Source organism: Camellia sinensis, chromosome 2, assembly GCF_055761805.1.
Source record: "Camellia sinensis isolate YWXY chromosome 2, ASM5576180v1, whole genome shotgun sequence".
NCBI classification, from domain to species: Eukaryota; Viridiplantae; Streptophyta; class Magnoliopsida; order Ericales; family Theaceae; genus Camellia; species Camellia sinensis.
The window spans coordinates 59,474,988-59,497,151 of NC_138962.1; the positions used below are offsets into that span (position 1 = coordinate 59,474,988).

A 22,164-nucleotide genomic window follows, 5' to 3' on the forward strand; every position below is an offset into this window, starting at 1 on the left:
GGAGTAATTGGAAAGTTGAGAGAACAGAGCCTCATAAGGAGACTGACTAGAAAAAAGAAGAGTAGGCATGCGTTTAAGAAGAAAAAAAACAGCAAGAATTGCCTCTCCCCAAAACGAAGCTGGAACTAAGGCAGAGAGAAGAAGAGACCGAGCTATCTCAAGGAGATGACGGTGTTTACGCTCAGCTTGACCATTTTTGGGTAGGTGTATTAATACAAGAAGTTTGGTGAATGGTACCCAAATTGACCAAATACCCACAGAACTCAGTTTTAAAATATTCCCCACCCAAGTCAGATTGTAACAATTTAATGATAGCCCCAAACTATGTAGTGATCATAGACTGAAATGTACCATATATTTGGCAAAAGTCAGATTTATGAGTCATAAGATAAACCCAAGTATGACAGGTGCAATCATTAACAAAAGACACATAGTATGTGGAACCCCCTTTAGTGAGAACAGAAGAGGGTCTCTAGACATTAGTATGCACAAGAGAAAATGAAGAAACAGAAACTGAAGTACTTTTATTAAAAGGTAAAGCTAACATTTTGGCAAGTTTACACCCCCAACATTCATCAATTTGACTAAGAGAAACTTTCCCAATAATCTTGACTAAACTAAAGACCGTAAGCGGTCAACAAACAAATGACCTAGGCGAGAATGCCATAAGTAAAACTGACTCGACTGAGAATCTAACTGAAATGAGGAAAAAGCAACTGTAGAACTTTCGTTATCCATGTCTTTGAGTATCTGTTTCCTATGTTCTGCTGTTTGTGGGAAGATATCTTTCTAAAGTTTCAAAATCATGAAAAGAAGTCCCATTTCATCATTTTTTTCTTCTTGGAAAATTTGCATGTTTTAATATTCGACTCAAGTAGGCTTATTTCTGCTGCAAGATGACTTTGCTGCTTGGTCTTCTAGGATGTAGAAAGACTACTTTATTGAAAGCACTTTCTGGAAATCTAAACAAATCTCTCAATGTCTCTAGCTTTTTTAAATGATTAATATTATTAATAACAGAAATGTTGGTAGATAATTGATCAATGTTAGAATGAACAATAATGATCTTAAAGTATAATTAGAAGAACAATACCTGCAAGCTCGAAAACTATTGGCCCGAATCGGCTCGAAACCCAAAATGACGTCGTTTTGGGTTTTTTCTTCTTTTTTTTTTCCCCCTTTATTTGCTTTTGAATATAGACAAGAGAGAGAAAAGAGACAGAGAAGAGAGAAGAGGTGAGAGAGAAGGAGGAGGAAGAGAAGAAGATGGTGATGGCGGTGATCGCCGGTGGGTATCGCCAATCGCCACTTTCTCTATTTTCTCTTCTTTTTTCTTTTTTTCTAGTGGATTTGGATCTAAAGATGAAGGAAGAAAAAATAAAATAAAATTTGTTGGTTGATGATGGCGTGTTGGTGATGATGATGTTGATGAAGGGTGTTGTTGTTGATGATGATGATGCGTTGATGAAGATGTTGTTGTTGAATTTTTTTTTTTTTTTTTTTCCTGTGGATCTGGATCTGAAGAAAAAAAAATTGTTGGCTGACGATGATGTGTTGATGATGATGTTGATGAAGATCCAGCTTCTTCTTCTTCTTTTCTTCTTCTTCTTCTTTTTCTTCTTCTTCTTCTTCTGCTTCAGAATGTGTTTCAGAGGAAGACTGAGATTCTAGCAAATGATCATTTTCTTCTAACAAACATATTGATCATTTTCAGAAAAACCAGAATAAAGCACACATATTGATCATTTGGCGAATATTCTAGCAAACATATTGATCATTTTCTTCTTCTCCTCTGAAACACATTCTTGTAATGAATCAACAAGTTCTTCTTCTGGATCTTTTTCAGAAAAACAAGAAAGAAGGAAAAAACAAAACAAAATAAAACCCAAAACGACGTCGTTTTGGGTTTTGAGCCAATTCGAGCCAACTATTTTTGAGCTACCAAACGGAACTGTAATTAGAACCTGATTGGACTTTATAAAAGTGTTTTGGGTTCTAATTGTTAAAATCTTCCTCTAAAGAAAGGGTTAGTTTCAGTTGATTCTTATGTTTTTCATATGGAAAATGATGTACAAATTCATTTGCTAGACCCAATAATGTACAAGTGAGATGATTGGTTGATAATTAGAGAAGATAGGAGAGAGAGAGAGTTGCCTTACATATTCTAATTGGTTGCCACATCATTGGGTTTGAAAAGTGGGTCTAATTTTTGGCTAGAATAGCAATGCCCTTTTCATATACTCCCAAGCACTGCCGTTTAATTTTGAAAGTTGTCTCAACACATAAATATATAGAAACTGTATAGCCTTATTCAACTTTGTTACAAGTTAATAATATTCTCTTCCAAGAAAATTATATTCTACTGATCTTTTGCCTAGCAGATATATGCTTCTAAGCTCCACCTAGTTTATTGGAGTGATCTAGCTATCATTTAGTCTTGGTTACAACATTGGGAGAATTGTTAACTTGAAGTTGATGAACAATGCAAAAAATTGGGCTCCTGAATTTCTTGTGCAAAAAGTGGATGATGAATTGCATTCCAAATATACTCGATTACCACAAAAACCCACAATTTACTCTGCTACCCATAAGAAACAGGATATAACTACTGTTCAATTGATTATTTAGTTCATTGCATCTGGTGTGTTTAGGTTAATATTATACACAACCATTGAACTCTTTTTTGGTTGCCTTCAAGAGCTATTTTCATGCATATTTCCTACATTTTAACATAGTTTCCGTATGTTCATCCTTTTTCTGCAACAAGTTGCAGGAGAACTTTCTTATAATGGGTACAAATTGGAAGAGTTTATTCCCTAGAAAACTTCTGCCTATATAAGTCAAAATGGCCTACACATCCCTGAAATGACTATGAGGGAAACACTTGATTTTTCAGCTCGCTGTTAGGGTGTTGGAAGCCGAGCAGGTATGGGTGCTTCGAACAAGCAACAAGGATCATATTATTTGTATATTCCTTATCAACTAATGGTACTAATGGTAATTGAAGTAAATTGTTTCTTGCTTGCCAGATATTATGATTGAGGCCAGCAAAAGGGAGAAATAAGCAGGAATTGTTCCAGACCCAAACATAGATGCTTACATGAAGGTAATTTTGGTTTCTCTGGTCTTCTTTTTTCCCCATGTTTCAGGGTTTCCACTATGTTTCTTAAGGGATGGAATCTCCGGAATCTGGAATGTTACCCCATGAGAAACCAGAGTCTATGCATCTATACAGCCTTTTGTCGGTTTTGTAAGAATACAAGGATATTATTTTTCATGTGTGCATATGGAATGTGATGGTCTGAGTGTGTGTCTTGGGAAAATATATGATTTCTCACAAGTAAATTAATCAATGGAAATAAAAATTAATATGGAAAAATTAAATCAATAGCAACACAAGAATTTTTACGTGACAGGATCGAAATCCGATTCCACTATCAATCAAATAGTTTCTAAACGATTGCAAATGAGACACGAATGGTCTCACAAAATCACCCTAGGTGAATTCCAAATAATCACAAATAATTAAGAGGAAAGATCTCACCAAATAGATAAACAACATTGTCTTCGAAACAGAGTTGTAAATGACTCAAAATAATAACCCAAATCAACTTTAAATCAAAGATAACAACAACATCAATAAATCAAATCCATAGCATTGATCAAACACCAAAGTGAAAAGCACCCTGCACGGTCACCGAGATGAATCACCCAGCACACACAAGCCGCTGCCTTCTTCAGAAAAATACAAAACAATACTGAAGCAATATTGTTGATTCTTGGCTATTATATCTAAACGTTAGTTGCTATCAAACTGATTATAAAAAAAAAACTCATTAGGCTTCCAAAAGTTAGATCTAATATATTAAAAATATATTATAAACAATACCAAACCAAATTAAACTCTTTTAATAAACTAATTGGGTCTCAAACTCAAACTCCAATAAGGAGATATACCCCCCAACATGTCTCTCTCTCTCTCATTTATCTTTATTTTCTTTTTCTTTTTTTAATTATTAGAGGCTTGAAACAACTTTTTCTTGGGGTTCCTAATTACATTTTCCAACTTTAGTGATAAAGATAAGAAAAAATGGTTGATAGAAACTTGCAAGCTTAATCTTTTGCAAAAGAATTGTGTATTGATAAAAATTCTATCAAAACAAACAGAAGCGCAAAAATGGAGTCAACATATAATTATAATAGTAGGAGCTTATTGTGAATTAGTAAGAAAATCAGCTTACGAGCACAATAGTAGTGGTGTGAATGATAGTGTTGTGAGATATCTGCCTTATATTGTGCACAATTACATGATCTAGTTGACAGGCAACTCATTTAAGTGATGCAGGTAAAAATATTTGTTACATACTTTAAAAACAAAATTCTATTCTCTAATTTGGAGGAATCTTTCCACAAAACACAGACGCATGGCCCAAATTCTTAGTTGTATTTTATGTATGTGATAAGACCTTGTGTGATATTTGCTATATCTGACACAAGAGCCATTCCCTAATTTGGATGGCATGCATATTGGATGTGGTTAACCTTAATCTACTAAACAATTATATATTGACACACCTACTCTCAGTTTTCAATTTAACAACATAGCCCTTTAGGTGACTGCTTGCTAAGTATGATTTGTTGCATTGGTAGTGATGCTGCGCTTAAATCTCTATCATTCAATTGATGCTGGCATAATAATTGGTTTGATACGCTAAGGACACCTCAAAATCATTTTATTTAAGAATAGAACTTAAAATGCAAGTTGACATCAATTGACAAAATGCTAAGGTCATTTATTACATTTCTGATAATCTTAGTAAGTTGATGAGCTTATCTACTGTAACTTTTAACTGTATCTCCTTTTAACAGGTAATTTCCGTTGAAGGACGAAAGACAAACCTCCAGACTGACTACATCATAAAACTAACACTTTTAATAGAGCTTTCATTGATCTTCCTCTTTATACTTCATGCAAATGTTTTTACCTATTGATGATTTGGCCATCACTTCCATTTGTTAATCAGATTCTGGACTTCATTTCTGTGCTGACACACTGTCTGGAGATGCCATGAGAAGAGGTATCTCAAGTGGTCAAAAGAAGAGATTGACCACAGGTAGTCTTTCTGATTTTCTTTTCTGGTCTGGCATATATGTAGTTTGAATGCTTGAGTTTGACAGCTTCAGCAGATAATTCAACTCACAACTAGGATAACAAAAAAACAAAAGTAAAATTCAACTCATAACTAGGATAACAAAAAAACAAAAGTAAAATTCAACTCACGACTACATCATATTTGGCGTTGGTGTTAGTCTTTGGAAAAAATACATTACCATTATCAAGAAAAGAGCAACATTCAACTCATGTCCTTGAATGTTATTACTATGTGCATGTTTTTTTTCGAACAATAATTTGTATTGATATTTCACAGGCGAGATGATTGTAGGTCCCACAAAAGCTCTGTTTATGGATGAAATATCAAATGGCTTAGACAGTTCCACCACGTATCAGATTGTTGCTTGTCTTCAACTGCTAACACATATTGCTGATGCTACTGTACTTGTGGCACTTCTTCAACCTGCACCAGAAACCTTTGATCTCTTCGATGACATTATCTTGATGACGGAAGGGAAGATTGTGTATCATGGCCCCATAGTCATATTCTAGAATTTTTTGAGGATTGTGAGTTTAGGTGTCCTGAAAGGAAAGGGGCAGCTGACTTCCTCCAAGAGGTAAGTTTATCGTGGTTCATATTGAATTCTTACTCGCACTCTTATTTTCTTCAAGGGGTACTTTAAACTTTTATCTGCCATATTGATAATATAAATAATAAAGTTGTCGCTCTCTAACAATTGAAGTTTTAATGAGTTGGTGACTACGTAGATCCTATATTCAAACTTCACTACCGATCTAATAATTATAATACTTGCACGTTTTGCCACATGTGAAGCTTGCTTTCATATGAGTTAGTGGTTAACAATTTAACTACTACATTGTAGGTTATGTCAAAAAAAAGATCAAGCTCAGTACTGGCACCGAGCTGAACAACCTTATAATTACATTTCTGCTGATATGTTCTCCAAGAAATTCAAGGAATCTACCTTTGGGAAAAAGCTAGACAACGAATTATCAAAGCAGTTTATGAAGTCTCAGAGCCACAAGAATGCAATTTCTTTTAGCATATAGTCTCTTTCTAAATGGGCACTCTTTAGAGCTTGCACGTCAAGGGAACTTCTTCTCATGAGAAGGAATTCTTTTATTTATGTATTCAAATCAATCAAGGTTGTGATCGGTACTTTCTTATTCTTCCATACTTACTTTTTGTTCTTGGAATTTAATTTTTAGCCATTCATGCATTTGTGTCAATGTTGAATTGTTAATCTTCGTGTCTATGACCCCATATAACTTACAGAAGCTTCAATTCTTGTTCACTACAGCTTTGTAAGATTTTTGAAAGCTTTTCTGTATATTCAATTGTATATCTTTACAAAGTGTGCATCAGTTATATAGCCCTAATCTATGACAGAAAAAGGAAACACAAAGAAAAGGGAATTGCCTAAAATTGCCTAATTCCTAATATACCATATATATAATATATATTCTCACACCCCTACCCAAACTCAAGGTGTTTTAGCAGAAAACACTAAGAGTTTGCTAAGAAGAAACTGAAACGGAGCGATCTTGTGAGTCTTGGTGAAGAAGTCCGCAAGTTGCAAAGCTGAGGAAACAAAAGGAAGCAATATAGAGCTAGACTGCAGATGTTGTCGTACAAAGTGACAATCAATCTTAATGTGTTTAGTCCGTTCATGGAAGACAATATTGTGGGCAATCTGAATAGCACTGTGGTTATCACATTAGAGGGAGGTCGGAGAAGGCTGAGGTACACCCAAATCAGAGAAAAGACAACGAAGCCAAACAAGCTTAGCAGTAGCATGAGCCATAGCACGATACTCAGCTTCGACAGTAGAGCGAGCAACAACAGTTTGTTTCTTGCTTTTCCAAGAGATCAAGGAATCACCAAGAAACATACAGAAACCAGAGGTGGACTTGAGATCAGTAACATCACCAGCCCAATCAGAATCAGCATTGGCCACCAAGCCTAAAGAGGAAGTAGACGACAACAACAAACCCTAAAAGATGGTTCTCCAGAGATAGCAAAGAATGCGAACCAAAGCAACCCAATGGGTAGAGCGAGGAGCAGAAACGAACTAACTAACCACATGAACAGCATAAGCAAGATCAGGGTGAGTGACAGTCAAATAAACTAAACAACCCACCAACTCATGATAGACCGTGGGATCATCCAGAGGGACACAATTAGTAGAGTTGACCTTCACATTAAGCTCAATAGGTGTATCAAAAATCTTAGTATCAGTAAGACCGGTACAGTGAATAACCTCATTAGCATACTTGGCTTGAGACAAAAAAAAGTCCTTTGGAGAAGAGGCAACCTCAATACCAAATGGACCCAGATCCTTCATTTTGAAGGAGCAGAAGAGATGTTGCTTGACCTCAGAGATAGCAGAAGAATCAGAGCCAGTGATGATCATATCATCCACATAAAGTAGAAGAGCAACAAAATTAGCCGAGGTATATCTCAGAAACAAAGCAGAGTCGAAAGCAGAAGGATGAAACTAAAGCTCGGCAATAGCAGTTTGACAACAATCATACCAAGCGCGAGGAGACTGCTTCAAACCATACATAGCACGTCGAAGACGACAAACCTGCCCAGAGGAATAGAGAAGACCAGAGGAAGGACGCATGTTGACCTCCTCAGTGAGATAACCGTTAAGAAAAGCATTCTTAACGTCCATCTGATAAAGAGGCCAATGTTGAACAGCAACAATAGAAATCAAGGTGCGGACAATAGTCATCTTGGCAACAGGGGCAAAGGTCTCCTCATAATCAATATCATACTCCTGTGAGAAACCCTTAGCAACCAAGCGAGCTTTGTAGTGCTCGAGAGAACCATCAGAATGAGTCTTGACTTTATAGACCCATTTGCAACCAACCAAATTCTTGCCAGCAGGAAAATGAATCAACTCCCAAGTGTTAGTCTTCTGTAAAACAAACAACTCATCCTCCATAGCTTGAACCCAATTAGGATCCTGACAGGCCTTCGTGTAAGATTGTGGTTCTGAAAAAGAATGAATAACAGACAAAAAAGTACTATAGGAAGTAGAAAAACACGTATTAGACCAACCCAACCTATTTGGAGGACGACACTCACGAGTAGGATGTCAGTGTGCAGCAGGATCAGAGTCATCAGAAGCAGAATGAGGAGCAACAGGAGTAAAGACAACTGGTGGTGAGGAAGCCTAACGATAAGAATAGGCCAACAACGGAGGAGAAGAAAAAGCTGAAGAATGAGAGAGAGCCATAGGTGACGCAGACGGAGAAGTAGGAATAGGCTCAAGAGGAACAGTGGAGATGTATTCATCAGATGGGACCTCAGAAGAAAATGGGCCAATGTGAACCAAATCCCCTTTGGAAACTAGAGCAGTGAAAGGGAGAAGCTGAAAGTAAGACAGACGTTTGAGAAAGACAACATAACGGGAGACATAAAGGCAACGAGAGACAGCATCGTAACAACAATAGCCTTTTCTGAGTAAGACTGTAACCCAAAAAGACACAGAAGACAGACCGGGCACTAAGTTTGGTCCTATCTTTGTGGAGAAGAATGACAAAACAAGCAGACCCAAACACATGAAGAAAGAAGTAGTTAGGAATTTGGGAGAACAAAGCCTCATAAGGAGACCGACCAGAAAGAAAGGGAGTAGGCATGCAGTTGAGAAGAAAAGCAAGAGTAAGAACTGCCTCCCCCCTAGAATGAAGCTGGAACTGAGGTAGAAAGAATAAGAGACCTAGCTATCTCAAGGAGATGACGGTGTTTACGTTCGGCTCGACTATTTTGGGCAGGTGTATCTGTACAGGAAGTTTGTAAATGGTACCCAAATTGGCCAAATACTCACAAAACTCATTTTTAAAATATTCCCCACCCAAGTCAAATTGCAACACTTTAATGGTAGACCCAAACTGAGTAGTAATCATAGACTGAAAAGGTACGGTATATCTGATAAAAATCGGACTTCTGAGTCATTAGATAAACCCAAGTGTAATAGGTGCAATCATTAACAAATGACACATAGTATGCAGAAACTCCCCTTGGTGAGAATAGGAGAAAGACCCCAAACATCAGTATGAACTAAAGAAAACAATGTAGCAAATATAGAAGTACTGTTACGGAAAAGTAAAGCTATCATTTTGACAAGTTTACACCCCTGACACTCAGTAAGTTGACTAGGAGAAATTTTACTCAATATACCTGATTGAGCTAAAGACTGTAAGCAGTCAACAGACAAATGCCTTAATATGGAATGCCACAAATAGAAAGGATTGGACAAAGAATCTAACTGAAAAGAAGAAAGGCAGCCGGAGAAGTAGTCATAGGCAAATGCAAGCTCTCCACCACATAGAGGTCTCCAACTCTACTGCCAGTCCTAATATGTTGGTTGGACATCCGATCCTGTACAAAACTGATAGGAGAAGAAAAGACAACATCAAGGCCCCGTTTGTTTTGGGGTATGAGAGGGGGATTGGGATTAGGATAGCTGTGGGCCCCATTTAATGTGCTATTTGTTTACAGAGTTGAGGAAGGGACTGCTAAGCCGAAGGGCTTAGGATAGGCCTTGTAGATGAGATTCAGATGGGCCTCCAGGACTTGGTATTAGAAAAATAGTCTGGCGGACTAGAAATTTTTTATTTTTATTTATTTTTTATTTTATTTTTTACATGTCGGGCATTTTTTTTTTTTTGAACATTAATGTTTAATTTTTTTTTATTTTTTGTTAAGTAAAAATCATTATTTTATTTATTTTATTTTTTTTTGAAAATTTTTTATTTAATTTTTATTTTTTAAAATTTTTTTACACGTTGGGCATTTTTTTAAAAACATTAATGTTTAATGTTTTTGTATTTTTTTTATTTTTTTTATTATTTTATATTTATTTTATATAAAAATAATTTAACAATCCCTACACTAACAACTATCATCAAAGCAAACACAATTTTACTTAATCCCCTCACTATTAATCCCCTCACTATCAATCTCCTCCATTCTATCTCTGAAAACAAACGGGGCCCAAAAGCACAGACATCAAGTTGACTAATAGATAATAAACTGACAGATAACTGAGGAACATATAAGACAGATAGAATGGAGACTACAGACATAACAAACGGTGGGACAAACCCAACAGATATAACTGACATACCAGACTCATTAGCAGCATTAACAGTAATAAGAAAGGGTGGTGGAGCACAATTCTAGAGTAAAGAGAGATGATGAGTTATATGATGAGAGACACCATAGTCAAAAAGCCAGACAGACGAAGAGATACCTGAAGAAGACCCAAGCAAACTTGAATGAAGAAAGGAAACAACGGTGGCAGATGGAGATGGCTGGGAGGTAGATAATATATGCTGAAGCTGACTAATATGAGCAGTCAAGGAAGCCGACTCAGGATCAGGAGTTGAAGCAGATATAGTAGAACCGGCGGGAGGCCGAACGGTACTCAGAGGAGGAGGGCAGAACTTGATCGAAAATTGTTGAGAAGACGAGACAGACACAAGTAAAGTAGACAAACATCATTTCTTGGGACAATGATACTTCCAATGACCTCTCTGATGACAGAAAGCACACTCATCTGAAGCTAGTGGCCCTTTCTTGAGCTTTGTAGAAGGTTGAAGCTGATGGGTATCTGACATCGAAATGAACCAAAACAAAAAAGATAACTGATGGAGCAAAGTGTAATAAACAAAGACTGGATGGACCAAACTATAATAAAGCCAAACTGTAATAAACCAAAATTGTACCAGATGTGATCAGACCAACCACGAAGCAATACAGCGGCAATACAGAACTCCAGATGAGAGAGACCCAAGTCGAATCAGAGACTGCAACTAAGAACCTAAAGCTGAAGTCGAGGAAGAGAAGCCTCTAGAGAGAGAGACCTTCGCAAGATAGCTGCAAATCAGACAGAGATCGCAAGAGAGAGAGAGAGAGAGAGAGAGAGAGAGGGGTAGCGACTCCGATGGTGACAAACCAGACGAACCAGAGAGGGCTGATGGTGATGAACCAGGCAAACCAGAGAAGTCACGACTTACGGCTGATTACGAACCAGACGAACCAATGTGGGATCAAGATCGATGACCCTTCGACCAACGAACCACGACGGCGAGAAGCGAAGCAGCTAGGGTTTCGAACCTTGCTCTGATACCATGTAAGATTTCTGAAAGCTTTTCTTTATATTCAATTGTATATCTTTACAAAGAGTGCATCAGTTATATGGCCCTAATCTATGATGGAAAAAGGAAACATAAAGAAAAGGGATTTGCCTAAATTTCCTAATTCCTAATATACCATATATACAATATATATATCACAGTTATCATTGCATCTATCACAATGACTGTATTTTTGAGAATGCGAATGGCTGTTGATGCCATTCATACAAACTATTATCTGGGTGCTTTGTTCCATGCCCTTATCATACTTTTTTTTTTTATGGATTCCCAGAGCTATCCATGACTGTTGGAAGACTTGCAGTTTTCTACAAACAAAGAGATTTGTACTTCTATCCAGCTTGGGCATATGCAATCCCAGCCACCATTCTCAAGGTTCCTCTTTCAATGTTGGTAACTTTAGTTTGGACATCTCTGACTTATTATGTCATTGAATACAGTCCTGAGGCTGGAAGGTTAGTTTTACTTGACAAGGCTTACATTTTATTCTTCCTTGTATATTATATATATATATATATATATATATGTTGTTTTCCTTCAAATATGTCTTTGATTTGAACAAGTTGTCAAATTTGTACCAATATTTGTATCAACTACTCAGCAATTTAACTCAGTTTTTTCATGGATTAGTCATCTAGCAACTGCAATCTTCACTAGTACTTTCAAATAGGCCCGGCCCTGGCCATAGGCCCACAAGGCCATGGCTTAGGGCCCCTCAAAATAGGCCCAAAATAGGGGCCCCTCCTATTATAAGTTAGTATTATATATTGGGCATGTTTTAAGTCCAAAAAAAATTTAAAAAAGGTCCAAACTAACTTAATTTTTTTGACCCATTAAAAGGCCAATAGTTAAGGCTCAGCCCAACCATTTGAAAGGCCCATTTTTTCTAATTCCTAACCCTATCTTCTATTAATCCAACATTCCCTACATTTATTTGATATAGCACACACCAGCAGCTTAAGGACGGAGCAGCAGCAAACAGGTAAATTTTTTTTTTTTTTATATTTAATTAATTAAATATTTATCTTGTCTCTTGCACAATTAATTGCTATTATAATATTGGTATTTACATCATCAAGAAGAATTTATTTAAGTTTAATAGTTCACATCACATAATTTAAAAGTTTTGTATTTTGTTAAGTGGTGGTGCTCTTGTTTTGAATTTTGATTTTAAAAAATATTTTGATCTCAGCACAGCATGCACACGTAATTTTTTTTTTTCTATTCAATTAATTAAAAAAAAATTCTAAGTATTTTTTGTGATTTTAATACAAATATTTTGTCCTTTACCTTAATTTTTTTTTTTTCATTCAATAAAAAAAAATGTGAAGGGCCTCAGAAATTTAGTAGTTGATTATCGGTTTTGGGCCCCGAAAATCTCAGGACCGGGCCTGTTTTCAAATAAACACGCATACCCAACACAAACTGTTAGGTCACCAGTAGTGCCAAAAACATAAGCTGATAAGAAATGGGCCCAACATTGTATATCAAGCTATCCAATATAAACATCTTAATGTTGTATTAATTTCTATCATTGCCTTGTATCTTAGGTTCTTTCGCCAGTTCTGTCTATTTTTTGCGGTACACTGGGCAGCAACATTTATGTTTCATTTCTTAGCATCTATCTTCGCACCATGGTTGCTTCTAACACAGCTGGGAGTTTGTTGATACTGTTTGTCTTTTTATTTAGTGGTTTCTGTATCCCAAAATATAAGGCTTCAATAACTCTTTTCCAATTTTATTTTTTTATAGTTGTTTAGGAAGATGAACTTAAACCGTCTTGTTGATTGCAGCCTCTATTCCAACTTGGTTGAGGTGGGGATTTTGGATTTCCCCGATGACATGGTGAGATAGCCCTTGCTTTAAATGAATTTCTTGCACCTAGAAGGCAAAAGATGAGTATCTGAAAGCCAGAGTTGTTGCTTCCTCTAACACAATATTCAAGTTGCTTCTTGTGGCACTGTACAAATTCTATGAGTTTCATGCTGAGACAGCAGCTTAGCAAGGGCTAGATGAGGACCACTTCTAAAACAATAATGTTGGAAGGCCAATTATACAGGATATCATTCTTTATATCAGTTACCATTAGCAACAAAATTTCTCAATTTATTGGGTAGACAACAAAATCCCATCCACTTGATCATCCTCACGAGAACCACATTTCTTTAGCATGAACTCCACCTATTTTCACCAATGCTCTAATGCTTGGAATTTTTACCATGAACTTATCATTTTTCCAATACCTCATTGCTCAATTTTTATTTGCCCAAGCATAATCTATGTACTCTGTACCTTCTCTTCCCGATATCATGGAATGTTCAGAGTTCTAATTAAGTTGTCCAGTACATTTTCATCCATAAAATTGTCTTCATTTGGGCGCTGCACATCTTATTGATATGTCAATCCTTGTTGGCAATATTGCTGCTTACTGTTTATTTTAGTTGGAGTTACGTGTCGCTTTCTATCATTTTTCTCTCTTTTCTAGATAATATGATATTTTACCCTTTTATGGTAATCATAATTTGTAGATTAGATGCTTGTGATGATCTTTTAGGCTATGTTTGGATCATGGATTTTGACAATGATTTAAAAAAGGAAAGGAAAATGGAGAAAAGATCTAGCTTATATTTCATTGAAATTTCACTCACATTTTCCCTTTCCCTTTCCAAATCCTTATCAAAATCCATAATCCAAACACAACCTTAAAGTTTAATATATGAGTCGGTGCACAGACTTTTGGATCTATGATATTTAACAAAGGTTTTGGGACTGCTTGTTTTACTTATAATTTATTTAGTAATCAAGTAAATAGATGGCCATGATCTGCTTATTCATTCTATGCTCTTCATTATTTTGTCTAGACATTGACAGCGAATACTACCATAGGGCAAGAAACACTTGAAAGCCGTGGATTGCACTTTCACGGATACTTATTTTGGATATCACTTGGTACCTTACTTGGATTTATAATAATTTTCAACATTGGATTTACCTTGTCCTTAACCTTCTTAAACTGTAAGTTTGTCTTTTGATTACATGAAGTCAACATAAGAATTGTAGAGTGATACGTGCTTATTTCATTTCAAAATGAATTTAGCTCCTGGTTCTCGTGCTATTATTTCAAATGAAAAGCTTTCCCAAATTCAAGGATCTGAAGATTCCTCTGGTGCTGCCAATGCAGAAGTAAAATCTACGGATTCTCCTAACACTACTACAAAATCTCATAAAGGTCGTGTATTTTTAGATTTTTCTTCATTCTCTTATAATTATTGAAACCATTGCTTCACATGATTCTTTTCCTTTATTTATCGTCTTATAAGTTTATTCCTGTTTCACTTAATAAGGGTGGGCAATCTTATTTTACAGGTCAAGTGGTTTTACCTTTTGAACCCCTAACTCTGGTGTTTCAAGATGTGCAATACAAGGTTGACACCCCTGATGTAATCATATAAACAAATCTCTTATAAATCTTATGTACCTGTTAAATATTTAGAACTAATTGGATCAAATTACACTGGTTAATTGTGTCATTTTTCTTTGATTTCAGGCAATGAGAGAAAGGGGCTTCACTCAAAAGAAAAAAAAAAATCCAACTTCTTCGTGATATTACAGGTGCATTTAGGCCTGGTGTTCTTACAGCATTGATGGGTGTCAGTGGAGCTGGGAAAACAACTCTTATGGATGTTCTTGCTAGAAGAAAAACTAGTGGCACTATTGAAGGAGATATTAGAATTGGAAGGTTTCCTAAGGCTCAGGAGACGTTTGCTAGGATTTCGGGTTACTGTGAGCAAACCGACATACATTCTCCACAAATTACAGTTGAAGAATCAGTGGCTTATTCTGCTTGGCTGCGTCTGCATCCTGAAATTGATTCAAAAACTAAATTTGTATAGGGAAGTTAAATTTACTCTTTAATTCTACAACAATAGTTTAAACATTATTTTACTTTTGTTGCTGCTGCACATCTTTGCAGGAATTTGTGAAAGAAGTCCTTGAGATCATTGAGCTTGATGAAATCAAAGATTGCTTGGTTGGCATGCCCGGTGTTAGTGGTTTATCAACTGAGCAGAGAAAGCGGCTTACGATATCCGTGGAGCTTGTTGCTAACCCCTCTATTATTTTCATGGATGAACCTACAACGGGATTGGATGCAAAATCAGATGCAATTGTTATGCAAGCAATGAAGAACGTGGTTGAAACAGGAAGAACAATTGTTTGCACCATTCACCAACCAAGCATTGACATATTTGAAGCATTTGATGAGGTAGGAAAGCAATTAATGAACTATTTTAAGAGAACTTGGAACATAAAGTCAATTTGGATACTGAAATGGAATTAATTATGCGAGTTTTAACTCGGAAAATTACATTCCCAATTGCCTTCTACTAAAGAAATGACACATGAAAGGGCCAAGTTCAAGACTAGCGTTACCTCTTGATTTGAAACCTTTCAAATATTTAGTATTACTATTATTATCTTTGTGAGAGTTGGTATTGTGGCCAGTTCTCTTAACAGCTTGACCTATTATTGCAACTGCCTTCCTAACAAGGTATCTATAGCTTTTACTTCTCAGAAGTATTGGTTAATGTCTATCCATGTGTATTTCAACCATTTTAAATGTAGAAGTTCGACTAAGTTTCTATAAGCTCAGCAACAGGTTTTTCTATTGTTTGATGATGTTGAATGTTCCTTGCCACGAAAATCTTTTAAATTATTTATTTCTTTCACAGATAATAGCTAGACCTTCTATTTGTTGCCCTCTATTGCATCATAGTGAAATTTTGTCACTTGTGCATAATCAATTCAAGACATGTTTGACATTTACAGAGAACATCCACTTTTAAAACTTGTCTTCTAATTCTAATCCAATTTCATATTTGTGATTCAATGTAAATAAATTAGGTCTAATGCCTCCTTGGCATTGATTGCGGTTAATTCTGTTGAAATCCGGTGGATGAATTATTTACTCTAGACTGCTGGGTCAACATTCAAGCAGTGTCACCGAATATTTTGAGGTCAATTTGCTGCAGGAATACATGAACGTCTTCAATGATTTTTCCCCTTAATTAGGGGTTGTTTGGGATGTTCTAAATAAGTGCACTTTTTGACTTTTTATGAAATATGGGTTGGGTTTGAAATGATGTGGTAGAGAGGTGATGTGAGTTAAATAAGATAGTGACTTTTTAACTTTTTAGCTTTTTCAAAGTATGCCAAACCAGGCCTTAGTGTACATGATATGCTTCTAAAAGTAGAAATTTAAGTATTGTTTCATCTTTATTTCAAGCATTTCTCTCTAACAGGATATCTCAGGGGTGCTAAAGATAAAAAAAATAATTACAATCCAGCAACGTGGATGTTAGATGTCACTTCTACATCGGCAGAAGCTAAACTTGGTGTTGTTTCACCCAAGTTTATAAGAACTCTGTCTTGTATCAGTAAGTTCAACTGCTCACTAATTTCTCTTCGGAGTTAGGATGGTCATTACAAACTTGCTGGGTGTGGCTGCAATGCGGATAGGGCTGCAAATGAACAGACCCGTTCATGAACAAGCTCAAGCTTGGCTCGGTAAGAGCTCATTCGAACTCAGTTCGTTAATTTTTTTTGCCATTCAAGCTCGAGCTCGAGCTCGTTAATTTTTTAATAAACAAGCCTAAACATTCTAAAGCTCGGCTCTTTAGCTGGCTCGTTCAATATTTATTATTTATATATTAAATAATATAAAAAATATGTATAAAAAATAAGAGAAACATGCTATTTATATATTTAAAAAATATAAATGTAAATAATACTTAACTATAGATAGTATATTTATATAATAGTGGTAGTAGATATTATTATTTTAGCAAAATATGGACTTTTTTTTAGTATGTTTATACATATTGTATATATAATTGTATAATCAAAGTTTTAATTGTAACTTTAGTCTAACATGCAAGTATGAATTTATAAATTTTTTGGCTCGTTAAGGTTCGTGAACAGGCTCGAGCTCAAGTCGAGCCTAAGCCAACTCGGCTCGAGCTCGGTTCGTTAAATTTTTATTCAGCTCGAGCTCGTTAAAATCTTAATAAACAAGCCTAAACACACCAAAACTTGGCTCGGCTCGGCTCGGCTCGTTTGCAGTCCTAAATGCGGAGTAGTCTATCTACTGAAAATAAGCATCTTTCAAATTTATTAGTCATGTGGACGTTTTCCCCAATATATCTCTCAAATTGTTTAGGCTTTTGTGGTCTTAGGTGATCTTAAATGGTTTTTGGGAACCCATGCTATTTGTGTACTAGAGGGCTCTTTTGATTTCAAGGAATTAAGAGAGTTCAAATGACTACTTAGCAGCTTTATTGTTTTTGATGACTGCATTGTGGTTATATGACAATCCACTTGTAGCTAATGTTTGAGATCTTACATTTCTTCTTGAAGCTCAAGTTGCTCCGCTAGTAGCGTAGTCGTTACATGAGGTCTTGGATGAATTCATTAATGACTAATTACAATAATCTTCCGTTTGATGTAAAAGACTGTAAAAGACGGATATTGGCATTGATAATGCATTCAAATTTTACTTGGAATTTCTGTGAGAGACTACACTTCTTTTTCTCCTAGACAAGATGAACTACTAGAAACCAGTTACTTATGATACGATAATGATTGTTTTATGATGACAGTCTTCACTTGTGTATGACTCATTTTCGGTCATTGTAATTGTAGGAACAATAAAGAACTTGTAAATAGGTGGAGTACTCCACCTTCTGATTCAAAAGGGTTGTATTTCGCAACCCGCCTTTCACAAAATGGGGACAGTTCAAATGCTGCCTCTGGAAGCAACACCTGTCTTACTGGAGAAGTCCAGCATGTACAACATGCAGCGTTTCGTGTACATGATTGTAACATCTTTGCTTTTTTGGGTACTGTTTTGGAATCAAGGAAAGAAATTGTAAGTAAATCAAATTGAGTTAGATTGTCAATGGTTTGATAGATTAGAAGATATCAGAAACAAAATGCCTTCGGATTTTTTGATTAAAAAAAATCGTAGTTAAAAACTTTTTTTTGTTTTCTTCTTTTCAAGTATGCATTATGTATTTCATAGACAAAAAATACCACCAAATGCAGTTCTCTGATTCCTTTGAACTCGGATGACTATGTTTATTGGATTTCACAAAATTTTAAATTTTAAATGAACGAATCAGTCAAACTGAAATCCATTCAGCCTAATTAGTTAAGTTAAAAGATCAATTAACTTATATAAAAATTAATTAATTACTAAAACTTTTAAATATTATTTTAATTTTAAAATTTAAGCTATCTTGAATTAAAATATACACAATATTACAAAACATAAAATTCATTTTATATATAACTAAAACAACTCACTTCTTCCTTATTTTCTCGATATGAAATTACAAAATAAAAAATAATAATTTTTAGACATAATTTATTTCTAATCAAGCAATCAATCATTCAATCTTTAAATTTAATCAATATGTTTAATAAAACTATTAAAATTGCAATTAAACCAATAAATTAATCAAACTAAAAATCATTCAACCTAATTGACTACACAAAGATTAATTAATTAAAATTTTAAATTATATTAAATTAAAATATACACAACACTACAACATTAATAAACTCATTTTCTAAGCCCAATGATATAGTGTTATTAGTTAATGATTGGAAAAAATATGAGACAGTCATTTAAGAATTGCAACCACAGAAAATGAACGTACAAATTTGTTAAATATCACACTTCGAAAATTTGAAAAACTAACATAAAGACCAACGTGCATCAATTTAAGAATAGCTAACACAACAAAGACAAGATAATAGAAAAGGTTCAAATTTGTTAAATACCATGATGAGGAGGTGAAGGTTTGTCTTCAGAGTAACAAGATATATTTACAAACATAAATGAAATGTGCAAAGCAGCTGATATGAAATAGAAATCCTATCATACTAAACAATATTTGCATATTCGCTTAATTTTCACTCAAATGCCCAGGCATTCTCCCTGCGAACCAACTCTTCTTCCTCAGGGGTGAAGACTGACGTGATGTTAAACATCTTGTAGATCTCTTCCGGAGTTTTCCCCTTAATTTTGTCTGCCACTGCCTGACAAGTCAAATCTAGCAGGCTCTTGACATTAAGATAATTTGCTGCCTGTATATAAGATTAAAACAAACACAAGGATATGTCACAATTACTAGTTATAAATAAAGATGGACTTCACAGAAGATGACTAGTTCTAAGGCTCCGTTTGGCAAGAGCTAAACGGGTTTTTTTAGCTATTTTAGTCACAAAAGACAAAATATGCTATTTTAGCCACAAAAAACAAAATATCACATCCAACCCATAATCATTACATTCTTCTCTCACAAAAAAAGCCAAAAAAGCCAAAAAGCTAAAAAGCCCTTCCCAAACCAAACTTTTTAGCCCAGGCTAAAATAGCTAAAAAAGCCAAAAAGCCGAAAAGCCGACCCACTTCCCAAACGGAGGCTAAATAAGTTGGTCTGGTCAATTTTTGCAATCAGTACAAATAGTGCAGCCAACATAGTTTTAAAAGTCAGTACGAAGGCCCACCAACCAACCATCCAATACGTAGAAGCTGCATGGCATAAAAATGTACCATATATGCTGACCTCATCCCGAACTCTTCTCCAAAGCCGGCATATAGAACTCGGACACAATTTCCGGTAGACAAGTTCACATTTTGAAGATTCAAGTGCTACAATAAGGCTTTATGATGCTAAAAAGCACACAACAAACCAAGGGAATATTATTGTATGATGATATTATATTAACAATTACCACAAGCAACAAGTCATCAGCAGCTATATTTACCAGACCTAAATTCCCACGCTTTTTATTTACAGGATCAAGGAAATAATATAACAGTATCCTTTCCAAGTGTTCAAACCCAGACATATTTGCTGCAAATCACTACAGTGAGTTGTCCTTTATTTGATAGAGTTCACTGTTTCTCTGTGTAATCCAACTTGTGTCCCACAATCTATAATTAAGCAATACTAATTTTCATTCAACGCTACCCAATATCCAATACTGTTGCATTAATATTCTACGCCAAATAAAATAATGTCACTATAATACAAAGTCAACCAACCAAACAAGAAACAAAACAAGAAGTAATAATTACTTTTCAAGAGTATGACAGTTCATCAGCTACAAGAAATTCAGAAGTGAAAACTACATAACTCCATCTACTTTTTTGGGGAAATATGTTTCCACATTAACAGTATAGTAAGGCCTCGTTTGGCAAAAGGCTATTTTAGCCAATTAGCCAAAAAGTTACTAAATTAGCCAAAAAGCCAACAACACATACCAAAAAGTCAAAGATTCTCTTTTCTCTCTACTTTTTGCACATCTTTTCGTAATTAGCCAAAAAGTCATCCCAAACATACAAGTTTTTTTTACCTACCTTTTTAGCCAAATAGCCAAAAAGTTACTAAATTAGCCTGTTCCCAAACGAGGCCTAAGAATTTTCAAAGTTGTCCATTTATTAAATGCATTCAAACTTAACCAAAAGAGGATAACATTATTAGTATCTTCACTTTTCAAGATGGTTAACCTTTTTGGGACATCCCAAACAGCAATGGGAAGGTGGGTGTATGGTACCTACTCTGTTAGTCTAAATATCATCAATATCAATGTAACCAATAATTTCCCAATTTTAATATAATTCTTCTTGTTTTCCAAATCAAAGAAACATATAAATAACATCTTGACTTTGTTTTCAATATAGAACAAATTTTCAACAGTGTCCCTCTGTTAACCTAACCATCTTGACTTTGTTAACCATTTTAGGACATCAAAATAACAATGGGAAGAGTCTAAATAACATCAATATCAATACAATCCATAATTTCCTAATTTTAACATAATTCTTCTTGTTACCTAAATCAAAAAAAAAATACCAATATCCCGTATATGTGAAAAAAAAAAACTCTAAAACCTTGTGCTATTAGAAATCAATAATGAAAAATATAGTTTTCTCAACGACAAATTCACGCTTTACATAAATTAACAGATAAGTTTCGAAACCACAATACAATCAAAATCAATAAATCGATAAAAACCCTAATCACCAAATCATTAGGCAATCAAAAGGATAAAATCTCAATAATCAACGAGATCAAAAAGGGAGGAGAAAACCAAACCAAAATGAGATCGAAGAGGGTGCCATGATCTACTTTGACGAACTCGGTATCAAAGTTCTTGAGTTCATCCTCAGCAATCTTGTCGTCGAACGTAGAGCTATCGACGTGCCTCTTGCAGTACTCGATGACCATGGCCAAGATCTTACCAGTAACGTTTGGCAGAGGAATGCTGGTATCGGCAAAGCCGTCCTCGATTATACACTTGATAGTCTGCCACTCAATCGCCACCGCTTCCTCAACCTCGAAGGTCTCGCCATCAGAGCTCTTCAACTCGATTATATTTGAAGTCGACATAGCTTCTTAATCTCAGAATCGAAGAAGAAAACCCTAACCCTAAGATAGAGAAAGAGAGCGAAACATAGAGAGACAGATAAAGTAGTGAGAAACGATTTTGAGAACAACGCTGCTGCAGAGGTGCAGCCGTACAGCTCTAGTGAGCTGTCAAGTAATAAAAAAAAAAAAAGAAAAAAAAAATACTTAGAAATATTAATTAGTATTTTCACTAATTAGGTGGCAGTGGATCCCGTCATTAATGATGTGATGTTTTAGTCTTCGAGTTGTATTTTTTTTTTTTACTTTTTTAATGCATTAGTGCTATTAGTGGTGATGTTTTTAGTGGGATGAATCATTGTTGAAAAAAAAAGCTGTGAAGTAAAAGATAAAAGAAGGGGTAGAAAAAGACAAATTAGAGCTCCATTA

At 35.3% G+C, this 22,164-nt stretch overlaps 1 protein-coding gene, 1 long non-coding RNA gene and 1 pseudogene across 3 annotated transcripts in view; 2 read left to right on the forward strand and 1 right to left on the reverse strand.

Moving 5' to 3' along the window:
* LOC114287780 (pleiotropic drug resistance protein 3-like) overlaps positions 1–18,344 on the forward strand; it is a 28,796-nt pseudogene extending 10,452 nt beyond the window's left edge. Inside the window, exons 5-23 of the transcript XR_014360974.1 lie at positions 897–978; positions 2,765–2,926; positions 3,030–3,106; positions 4,870–4,927; positions 5,028–5,114; positions 5,430–5,741; positions 5,998–6,280; positions 6,436–6,439; positions 11,446–11,757; positions 12,853–13,000; positions 13,096–13,201; positions 14,174–14,317; positions 14,400–14,531; positions 14,669–14,742; positions 14,850–15,189; positions 15,276–15,565; positions 16,233–16,317; positions 16,587–16,737; positions 18,002–18,344. The product of XR_014360974.1 is annotated as a pleiotropic drug resistance protein 3-like (transcript). The remainder of the gene's footprint in view (positions 1–896; positions 979–2,764; positions 2,927–3,029; positions 3,107–4,869; positions 4,928–5,027; positions 5,115–5,429; positions 5,742–5,997; positions 6,281–6,435; positions 6,440–11,445; positions 11,758–12,852; positions 13,001–13,095; positions 13,202–14,173; positions 14,318–14,399; positions 14,532–14,668; positions 14,743–14,849; positions 15,190–15,275; positions 15,566–16,232; positions 16,318–16,586; positions 16,738–18,001) is intronic.
* Positions 18,345–19,110: 766 nt separating this feature from the next.
* LOC114277872 (SKP1-like protein 1B) lies at positions 19,111–21,915 on the reverse strand. Its single transcript, XM_082914520.1, has 2 exons — positions 21,466–21,915; positions 19,111–19,450 (listed from the first exon to the last, which is right to left on the reverse strand). The coding sequence occupies exons 1-2, from the start codon at positions 21,757–21,759 to the stop codon at positions 19,277–19,279; spliced, it is 468 nt and encodes a 155-aa protein (XP_082770646.1). The 5' UTR covers positions 21,760–21,915; the 3' UTR covers positions 19,111–19,276.
* Positions 20,210–21,825, forward strand: LOC145820059 (uncharacterized). The gene is made up of 2 exons (XR_014360975.1): positions 20,210–20,553; positions 20,786–21,825. It is a non-coding gene; the product is annotated as an uncharacterized LOC145820059 (long non-coding RNA).
* Positions 21,916–22,164: the final 249 nt, after the last annotated feature.

Excerpts from the sequence above, each read along its gene's own strand:
- LOC114277872 (XM_082914520.1), bottom strand. The coding sequence starts at position 21,759 with ATGTCGACTTCAAATATAATCGAGTTGAAGAGCTCTGATGGCGAGACC. Across the intron at positions 19,451-21,465 it reads CCCTCTTCGATCTCATTTTG|GCAGCAAATTATCTTAATGT; the intron begins GTTTGGTTTTCT and ends TCTTATATACAG.